The sequence below is a fragment of the Rhamphochromis sp. 'chilingali' genome (genome assembly GCF_963969265.1).
Source record: "Rhamphochromis sp. 'chilingali' genome assembly, chromosome: 10".
Classification (NCBI taxonomy): Eukaryota; Metazoa; Chordata; class Actinopteri; order Cichliformes; family Cichlidae; genus Rhamphochromis; species Rhamphochromis sp. 'chilingali'.
Genome location: NC_137937.1, coordinates 4,842,980 through 4,853,752, shown reverse-complemented (window position 1 = coordinate 4,853,752; position 10,773 = coordinate 4,842,980). Strand labels below are relative to the sequence as shown.

The 10,773-nt window shown below is 43.2% G+C and overlaps 1 protein-coding gene across 1 annotated transcript; it reads left to right on the top strand.

Moving 5' to 3' along the window:
- The first annotated feature begins 232 nt into the window (after positions 1–232).
- Positions 233–9,374, top strand: LOC308404823 (fatty acid synthase-like). Its single transcript, XM_080895053.1, has 6 exons — positions 233–348; positions 479–577; positions 1,018–1,269; positions 1,384–1,571; positions 3,736–8,752; positions 8,924–9,374. The coding sequence occupies exons 1-4, from the start codon at positions 259–261 to the stop codon at positions 1,519–1,521; spliced, it is 579 nt and encodes a 192-aa protein (XP_080751179.1). The 5' UTR covers positions 233–258; the 3' UTR covers positions 1,522–1,571; positions 3,736–8,752; positions 8,924–9,374.
- Positions 9,375–10,773: the final 1,399 nt, after the last annotated feature.

The following is a 10,773-nucleotide window of genomic DNA, read 5'->3' as shown; positions in this document are numbered from 1 at the left end:
GATTTCATGTTTTCGTTGTTTCACAGTTTAAAAGTTTGTGGTTCTGTTCTCAGACCTTTGTCACTCACATGTTGTGCATCAGCTGTTTATGTCACTGTGCAGCCAAACTAACTCCCCTCATGTGTTTCCTTTGCAGCTGCTCCTCTGGATAGCATTGAGTCCCTGGCTGCCTACTACGTGAGCTGCGTCAGGCAGGTGCAGCCGGACGGCCCGTACAGAGTCGCTGGATATTCTTCTGGTGCCTGTGTAGCATTTGAAATGTGCTCTCAGCTGCAGACCCAGAATCAGCCTGTGGAGTTCCTGTTTCTCTTTGATGGCTCACATTCATATGTGGCAGCGTACACACAGGTCAGAGAAACACTCGCGCATCTTTATTTCATGTATATGCTGTATAGCGTGTGTGATGTTGGTTTTGAAGGATGAGCTCTGGTCACATGATCTGCATGTGAACAGGTTTAACTGTGTTTTTGATTTGCAGAGCTACAGAGCCAAGCTAACACCCGGCAACGAGTCTGAGGCTGAGACTGAAGCCTTGTGTGCCTTCATCCAGCAGTTCACTGGCATTGAATACAACAAGGTATACTGTCTCTGACCCACAGGTTCACACACAAGTATTCCTTTATGTGGCATCAGCGTTAAAGGCCACACAACCTGAGCTTTTGCCTCACGGCGCCTGTAAGGTAAAGATGGTGACTGTAACACAGTCTGGAGCTGCTGTTCCAGCACAGTCTGTGTGTGGTGCAGGTTTGACTCAACAATGATGTGATGTTTGGAGCTGTTATGGAGACTAAAGTAAAACATGCGGTTAAATCAAACCTTCGTACAGTTTCTCACTGAAAGCTGACATTTGTAACTCCTGAATATCAAAACATCTTCATTTTGCATTTTCATATACATAAGATCTGTGATGTTCATTAATTATGTGTCACTTACTTTTCTGAAAACAACAATATCTCCGCGAGCACGCGGTAACGTTTGCTATGAACTTACAGTCGTCTCCATGGTTACATCCTACAGCTTTTGGAGACTCTGCTCCCGCTGTCAGACCTGAATGCACGCGTCAGTGTGGCCGTGGACCTAATCACCTCCGCTCACAAGGACATCGACCGAGACTCACTGCACTTTGTAGCCTCCGCCTTCTACTACAAGCTAAAGGCTGCTGATGCATATGTACCTACTGCAAAATACCACGGCAGCGTGAAGCTGCTGCGCGCCGAAACCAGCAGCGAATATGAGCAAAACCTGGGAGCTGACTATAAGCTCAGCGAGGTACCGATGCACATTTACATCAGTCTGTAGTACTTATCTTCACTGTGCGTGTGTGCGCTTGTGTGTGTTTCTATAAACTCTGTCTGAGCCTTCCAATGTTCAAACTTTCTTCAGGTCTGTGATGGCGAGGTGTCGGTCCACGTCATCAAGGGAGATCACCACACTTTCCTAGAAGGCGCGGGGGCGGAGTCTATCAAGAACATCATTCATAACTCGCTGGCTGAGCGAGCTGTCAAACCAAGGGAGGGTTAAACATCCACCGTCTCTTCACCCTAATTCCTCAGCTTTCCCCAAACTAGACTGTAAATGTGTCGTTATAGGAAGTGTTTGCACTGCTTATGTTTACACGCTACTGTTATCCTAATATCCCAAATGTTAATGGTTAGTGAACCAGTCGACATCCCATCATCTCACAGCTCCATCGATTCCAACTGCAAGTTTTGTTTTTTGTTGCCATATGTTGTTGTTTGCAGAAGTTCATCCCACAACAAAATAACGTGGTTAAAAAATTAATGTAACAAAGTAACAAACACTGACACATTGATTGAATCCTGAATTACATAACATCACTCAAATTGGTGTTTCTGCTCATGCAGACATCAGTAGACAGGCAAACGCGCTGCGACCAGCCTGATGAGCGACTGTGGAGGGAGGGCTGACCCTGCAGCCGTGTTTCTGCACACTAACTACTCGTAACACAAGTTGGAGGCATTTCTTTATTTTGTGATATTTGTTTACTTTTCAGTCATGTGACCACACAGTCATCAGTTACAGTGGCAACCAGCAAATGTTTACGTTGTCAATAAGTTCACAACAAATTAAGTGTTTCATAAACTGTGTTTTAACAATGACACTCGTGTTACTGTAATTTACAGACCAGTTATTTCACTAATTCAGAAGAAAAACTGCTTCTCTTCATGATGGACTGTGTCAAACACACGCTGTTGTTCTGACAGACGCCTGTGACAGAGGCGTCGCTAAGGACCAAATGTGTCTCTTCAGAGGTTAATCAGAGATGTGAATGATCACTGTAACAGTGAGATCATATTTACTGATGTAACCTCTGAGAAACTGTTTCCTTTTAAAGGTTTGGTCCAGAGATCTAAAACCTCAGCAAATAATCCAAACCTGAGTACAACAGCTGGCCTGAGACCTGTGATTGGGTCAGTGAAGGAAGCTGCTGATTGGAGATGAATGTGCTGAGGAGTCACAGTACGATGGACGTGACAATAAAGGCCTCTGTGTTTTATTGTAACATTTCTGTTATGTTTTGTAGGACTAATAAGGGCCTCAACAGTCGCTCAGTGTTTTCCTTCATTGTAACGAGCCTGTCCCGTTGGATCTATGATTCCTGTGCTTTTGTTGTCGTTACTATTTCTGATCATTTATCTTGTAAATATAGTTTTTGGGTTTTGTTTTTTAGAGGATGGGTCAGTTTATCAGGGACTGAAACACAAATCCTGTTGGCCCAGAAAATTCTTAGTCGCTGTTGGCGCCACCCGACCGTTTAGTTCAGACCATTAAAGTAACGACTGGTTCTATATGACACTTTTCTACATGCAACAAAGGTGGTGATGGAAGGAGGAGAACAAACTTTTTTGTCTGTATTTAATAGCACAATGAAGACCAGACAGCAAAGCAGGGAGGGAGAAATAAAGGGCCTCAGGTCAGAGTTGAACCCGGCCGCAGCATTTACCCCATGACCAGGTGACGTGGTCACCCGCCCGACCCTTACGCACAGCAGTATTTCACTTCAGCTACCAGGAGTATGTGGGTCGAGCATGCAGACTGAACTTTAGCTGCATGTTAGAAAGCCGAGTTTATGAATGAAGGCTAGAACAAATGTCCCAGCTGAAGGAGGAGGGGCTGCAGAGGTGTATAAACACAGGTGGGCGGGGCAGGGCTAGTGTGCAGGATGACTCAGTGACCTACACTGACCCGTGTTGGTGAACATTTTGTTAAAGTTAAATGTTTTCAAGCTGACAAGTAAATTATCCAGCGAGCTAAGTTGAGCTGACCGACGTGCAGTAAGGTTTTCATGCTCTTCACTAACAGCTGATCGCTGAGAATATATCAACAGTAATAATGTCCTGTAATTCCCACGGCTCTGTATGTCACACCTGCGTATGCTTCCCCATCACATTCATCACCTGTTCCTCTGGTGTCTCTGATTGGAGCACGCAGGTGTGTGGAGCAGAGTGAAATCACACACCTAATGCTGTTTTATTCAACCTGGATCTTGGAAGTTTTGATTAACATCAGTGTCAAACATGAACTAACTCTTTGTCCCCTTCAACATTACATGTTGTTTTTTGAAGTAACAGGTTCAGTGATCTTAAAAGGCTGCGGTAACGTGTCGCTGATAAAACACTGAGTCATTTTCAAATTATTCACTTTAGTTCAATTCAGCTTTATTGTTTTATGTGAAAGTCTCCATCCTGTGTCCTTCACTTATCTTTATCCCAGGTGTGAATTGTTCACAGGACTTAAAAGAAGGACGTGTCTGTGGAAAAGGCTCCGGCCAACCTAAACTCCTCCCTCATCAGGACACAGAAGAGCCGCTGAGGCAGCGCCTTGGAGTACGCTGCTGGTCGCGGCACACAGGTGCGCAACAAGATCTCCCGGCCTGCTGGAAGAGGGAAGTCTGGTACTCTGCTGCTTCCCCCAGTTTGCTTCTTGTCAGATCCCAAGTCCTCATCGACGGGCGCCAGAAGGGCAGCCTAAAAGGGCAAAGGTCAAATGTTAGCAAACAGCAACCGATTCTGAAGAAATGTGCTGTGTGATATTCAGAAGTACTGTAACCCGAGTCTCCCACAGAGACCTGATCCAGACTACAGCTCACAAACACAGCTCCTCTACTAACACCTCACTGCAGCTGCACGCTGCTGATCCTGTCTGTGATTAGAAATGATTTCAATAAAGTAAAACAGAGGCTCGTTTTCTATGAGCGTAAACAGGGATCTCTTTTTCAGTCTCAGTGTAACAAACGTGTTTACTGAATAAGTCTTTCAGTAAAAATGTTTTTGTTAATTCAGTAAAATCTGCAAAGATGACTTGTACTGTTGGCAGCAACAAACAGAGACAACAGAGTGTGGGACAGACAGGAAGTCAGGACACGTCTATGTGCTTCACAGTGGGACTAGAACATGAACATTTCTACACACACCACAGGCAGCAACTGTGCAAACCTCCACGTCACCAAAAACACCCTGCAGGTCCCATCAGAGCAACGGCAGAGAAAACAGATGAAAGGTCTGTTAGAGAGAAAAACGCTTCGCTGCTTTCTTACCTGTATGACACCAAAAGGGTTTTGTTTTTTTAATAATAAAGGCTTCATGTTTTACAGTTAAAGGTAAAGCTCATGCAAACATGCAGGCTTATTTGTCTGATCAATGCAAAAGTTCAAACATGTCTCTTTCAAGCCTCATTATCAGCTGAGATCATAGTAAAGACACAGACAGGATCCTGATCCATCTGTTCTTTATATAATTACTGTTTTTACTGTAATGTAGAATATCATGGACATAATACACAGACTGCAGCCTAAATACTGCTAAAAACAGCCCTTTTTATTTTTAAGGTTTTACGTATTAACCTTTTATTATAAAAGTCACCTGATCCTTAGCAGGTGTGTATACAGAAATACACCAGGTCATTATTTAAGCAAAGCGAAGCCAAACTGCTCCTGTGTGACAGATGAAGTCCACCTTTAAACAGCATTTAGATGCTGCTAATGAAACTCGATTAGTGGCAGCACTGGTCTGTGGGCTGGGGACACTGGTGCCACCAGTACAGCGCGCACTTTTCACAGCGCCACCATGTGGACCAAACTGTATTCTGGGTCAAACCTGATGTTTTATCATTTACACTGAACAAAAATATAAACGCAACACTTTTGCTTTTGCTCCTGTTTTCCATGAGCTGAACTCAGAGATATGAAACATTTTCTACAAACACAAAAGACCCGACACTCGCAAGCAATGTTCCCTCTAAGCTGCGCGCGTACACAATTGCGCACTGCTGGCACGGTCTCTGCACAGAAAATCTGCGTTGCGCGCACAAAAAAAAAAAAAAAAAAAAAAAAAAAAAAAAAAAAAAAAAAAAAAAATTCACCTGAATTGAAATTAAAATGAAAACTTTAACAATCCTGTTTTGCAGTGTTAGTCAGTGACTGGCTGCTCCCGTATAGGATTAGAACGAGGCCACCTTATCCCGTAGTCCAGCCAATCACGCGATTCACATTCGTATATACGCAGCTAATCAACGTCGCTGTCAGGCTCTGACGCGTCCTTATGCGCCGACACCGGTGTTTTAGCAAAGCGGCTGATGTGGAGTGAAGCCACGTTAATGACAACGTGTACAACCATTGGAGATGTGAGCAGGACCGACGGAACAACTGACGGGAAAAGTGTGGACTTTATACCAGTTTTTAAATTGTGTTGATCGGCCGCGTACAACCAGAGTTATGATAAAAATATCTGCAATGTTTGGTGTTCTTCCTGAATACTGTCGTTGTTTATATTTACTGCGGGAAGAAACGGTGAAAACGCCGTTTTATAAGGAAAACGCTCGAAAGCCTGTGAGCAAAAACAACACCCCACCACCCTTTCCTATTGGTGGAAAAATGTACCATGTGGACCAATCAAAAATTATATGGCAAGGGTTAGAAACGGGAGGAAGTTTTAGGAGTGACGGCGGTGCTTGGAGATGTGAGAGATTTGCGACGTTTAGCGCAAATCTTATGTAGTGAGTGTGTAGTGTAGTCAGCAGTTTTGTTGTGTGTGTCAGAACAATGAGGCGACTGCTGAATGTTACAGGTGTTACAGCAGTGATACATCTGCTGTTGTCCTGCAGGTATCAGGCTGTTGTTCTCCTTCATCTCATAGTGGACACAAATTATTTTTTGGAGTGGCACAAATAATTTGTGTGGCATCAGATTTGATGCAGAACAGCTGATTGTTCTGTAAATAGTTTGAACTGTTTAATTAAAAAACGCCTTGGCTACATTTTTAGGTAAACAGCTGCAAAAAACTTTGTTTGCATAACTCGGTTACTTTTTTGAAGAAGTAACTATATAATTAATTGCCCAACATTGGTCATTATATCCTGTATTTTGCAGACAGAGTTACAGACTCTCTCCCAGACCACAGACTCATAATACAAGTCAGAGCTTTATTAAAAAAAAAAAGAAAGAAAGAAAGTTGTGTTTTCAAAATTAGAGTTATTTTTTACTTCCAATAGTGTTAACATACTGCACAGGTCAGGAACAAGATTTTTTGTTACATTTTCATTGTAAGTGGGCTGAAGCAGTTAATTAAAAGTAGTCTAACATGCCACACCTGTGAGGTGTGGCATGTCAAGGTGCTGATTAGACAGCATGAATATTGCACAGGTGTGTCTGAGACTGCCCACAATAAAAGGCCACTCTGAAATATGCCGTACATGTGTAGCACAATGACACACATGTCGCAAAACCAGTCAGGATCCGGTTCAGCTCATGGAAACAAAAGTGTTGTGTTTATATTTGTGTTCAGTGTAACAAATACTGAGACGTCTAATAATGTTGTGTGTTGTTCATCTGAGGACGCTGCAGAGAACCAGATTATTTTTATTATCCTGTTTGTCTGTTATGTGAACCTTTAGAGGATGTACCTTATAAAGACTGAGTGCGTTTATCGCACTATGTTAAATGTAACTGTGAGCGACACGAGGCTTACTGCTCATGGTTACCTCATCAGTGGTGAAGTCAGCCAGCTTGATGCAAGAAAGAGGAAGAACAAAAGGATGAAAGAGCAACACACAGATGAAAAACAAAAACAGACTTTCTAACCGACAGAGCTGAAATCTGAACATGTCACCAGCTGCAGGAGGCAACGCTCTGAACCACGTCGTTCCTCCTCCAGATGGAGCTTTTACTGCCTATAGTCTCTTGACATACAATGGTTGGATTGTCCTATGATACTGTATCAGCTGAGCCTCAAATTCTTATGATCTCGAGCTTCAGTCTCAGTGAATCCTTAGTTGGCTCAGATGCATCATCTGGTGTTTGAGTGTAACAAGGTGGTTGTAACACAAAAGGTGTGTATGTGTTTGTGTAAACAGGTGAGTGTGGTTTGTAGTGTCCAACTAAAGCAGCGTGTCTAACCAACCACATCTCCAGGGCTGAATCAGGTGACCACGAGCCATCGCTCCACAGCTGCTGAGGGAGCTACAACCCTCATTCAGCCTTTCATAGACATACGGCAATGAACTATATGAACAATAAACTTTATTCATACACACAAATCCCTTTAGGGTTGTGTCAGCGAGGGCAAACGTGCCACATCAAATACATGGAGCTACAAGCTGTGGTGACCCACTGTCAGTAAGGGAGCTTTATTACACACACACAGCATCAAATCATAACAACAGTTACCTCAAGCTACTTCTATGTTATAAGGCAAAGACCCTGCAGTTACACAGGGAAACATTAGGTGACCGTCTGTGAGCGACAGTGGGAACCAAAGCCTCTAACAAACATCCATCGATAGATGAGGGGCAGACGGGCTGAATGCAGAGAGGTCTACTAACACATGTTGAGTGAAGAAGAAACACCCAGTGCATTATGGGGAACTTAGACCTATAACTTAGACCTGTGTGCGCCTTAGCATATGCTACTTCCGGCGCATAGCGCTTAGTTTCCGGTGTGATATTCGCTCCTTGTTCACGGTCGGGTTTTTCAACCAAATGGACGAATCAAGTGGCAATTTACATTTTTCGAGATGTCGAATGTATCTGTAGATGATGTTGATCGACTTGTCGATATTTCCCCCCCGCGCCTCAGAGCAAACGAGAGAAAGGATTCAGATTTTATACTTCTCAGTATCTGTAAACAGCGCTCCCTCGTTTATCGCGGGAGTTACGTTCTAAAAATAACCTGCGATTGGTGAAATCTGAAGTAGCCAACTTTATTTTTCACAGTTATTATCAATGTTTTAAGGCTGTAAAACCCGTCACTACACACTTTATACACTCAGACCGACATGAACATTTTCACACGTTTCTCTCCTGTTTAAGCTCTCAAAGCTCAAACCTTCGTAGACAAATAAGTCCAGTATTACAGAAACCAAAGATCAAACCGTGTTTTCAGGTCCAGCACATGAGAACAGAGCAGCTGAGAGATAATTCAACATCAATGAATCATTAATGAATCAATGAATCAGCGATTCTGTACTGCACAGGAGAGACGGCACGGAGGAGATCAACAATAGTCTGAAGCCAATCAGGACGCAGAACACAAAGCGCTGTGCGCAAAAAAAAAAAAAGCATGCAAACTTGCACAAAAAAAATGTGCGAAACAGCGAGGCCGCGTTATAGCGACAGACCAGACCAGCTGCACAACACAGACACTTCAAACCTGAGGACAAATCTAAGAGAACAGAAAAAGGAAAGGAAACTTAGCTTAGAACCATGCAGCGCTACAGGAGACGGCAGCACTGCAGAGGTGAGGACCGGCACCTGTTTGAAAGAGACAAATGCACACAAACACACACAACAACAGACGAGAAACAAACACAGAGAGAGGAAAAAGTGGTTATACAGAACTTGAGGACATTACCTACATGTAAATATCTAAATAATTATAAATTTGTTGTGTTTTCTTTAACAATGTCAGAAGGAGAGAGGCACTGAGGCACCGTCTTCCGCCCCCCGACGCTTCTGCTGCGCCTCCTCCTTCTGACAGGAACTGCCTACAGAACAAGCATGAATGATGCCTGAGTGGACACACACAACTCACAAGTTCCTGGCTCTGTCAGCTCCTCTGCAGAGGGTTTCCCTAAGAAGGTGGACCTAGCAGGGTCACCGGGGGACGGGGAGCTGTGCCTCACGGCCCTCACTTCGTCGGAGAAACCCTCATGCAGAGTTCAGAAACTTCTGTGTTGAGTATGTCGCTGTGAGCCTCCACCATTTAACTAGTGGGTGCAGCCTGAACTGTCTAGAGACAGACCAGACCAGCTGCACAACACAGACACTTCAAACCTGAGGACAAATCTAAGAGAACAGAAAAAGGAAAGGAAACTTAGCTTAGAACCATGCAGCGCTACAGGAGACGGCAGCACTGCAGAGGTGAGGACCGGCACCTGTTTGAAAGAGACAAATGCACACAAAATAAGTGTTTGCTGTAGAATGTGCAGCATGAAAGTAGCATGCATGTTTTGCATAGAACTGTTTTATGCATCTGCATTTCACAAAGAATGACAAATTGGTATACGGGACAACAAATAAAATCTAATGTATAGAAAAAAGATAATAGGATATGCCCATGACAATAAGAATGATAAAGGACTTCACAAAGTCAATTTATTGCTAAAGTGTGATCTTAGAAAATTGCTATTGTGCACCACACTAAACAGAACAAATTCTGTCAAAACTTACTTTTGCAAGATCCCACAAATGTTTTGCAAGATCTTGAGAGTTTTTTTCTTTGCATTTATCATGCTTCCATCAATACCTGTAAAGCTGTACAGAGTACTGCAGCTGGTTGTTAATGAATGCAACAAAGACCACCAGATCAAAGTACACCTAGCCACGAGTGTTTCCCCTTCCACTGAGCACTATCTTCATCTCGCAAAATACATGTTCAAATTTTTTTTCTTCAATGTGCCTTGCGAGGCTCCATAACATACCTATCAATCTGTGAGCATTTCTCAGAGGCTGCAGCAACTGCAGCTTTTGAGGAAGTTGCAACAGCACATTTGTGAATTCTCACGCGTAGCCCTACAGGAACACCCACAGTTACAAATACCATAGCGACCAACATCAGTGCTACTACTGCCCACAGTTCATGTAAAGGAAACATAACGGTGTCATACAATAAACTACAGAATCAGCATTGTTGTCTGTGAAGGTTCTCAGTCATTCAGGTCATCGTAGTCAAAGGAGCTTGTAAAGAAAAGCGTCTGGACTTCTTTAAGTTGCTTGAAGACGTTTCACCTCTCATCCGAGAAGCTTCTTCACTTCATCAGCATTGTTGCACAACCGTGTATTCAATCTTGTTACCCTTCTTTAAAGTCCACCACCTGTGCTGCAAGTGAAGTTGATGCATTAACACATTGAAAGTTGTGGCACTTCTCATTATTTGACGTGCACAGCTGCTCTGTGTGAGGGTCAAACATTTGTTTATTCAACACCTGTGAAGGTATCAGAAAAAATGCATAGATAGCAAGAGAAGCAAATTAAAGCACTGCACGTGCTTTACGTGCTATGACATGCTGCACGTCATAAAACCCAGTTTCTTGATTAACATTTTTAAGAGTTAAGTTGTAATACTTTTGTGCATTATTAAAACAAATCCTAAAATTCTGTATCACTGTGCTGTTACGAGAAGGTAGCTTGAATGTAGGTATCTGGCCCTGTGTAAATCTTGAGCATGAGTGATGTTGTGGGACAGTGCACCAACTACACAGGTACAACAGCCGGAGAACCAAGAACCAGGAACAGCTACTTGGTGATCCCGACACAGAC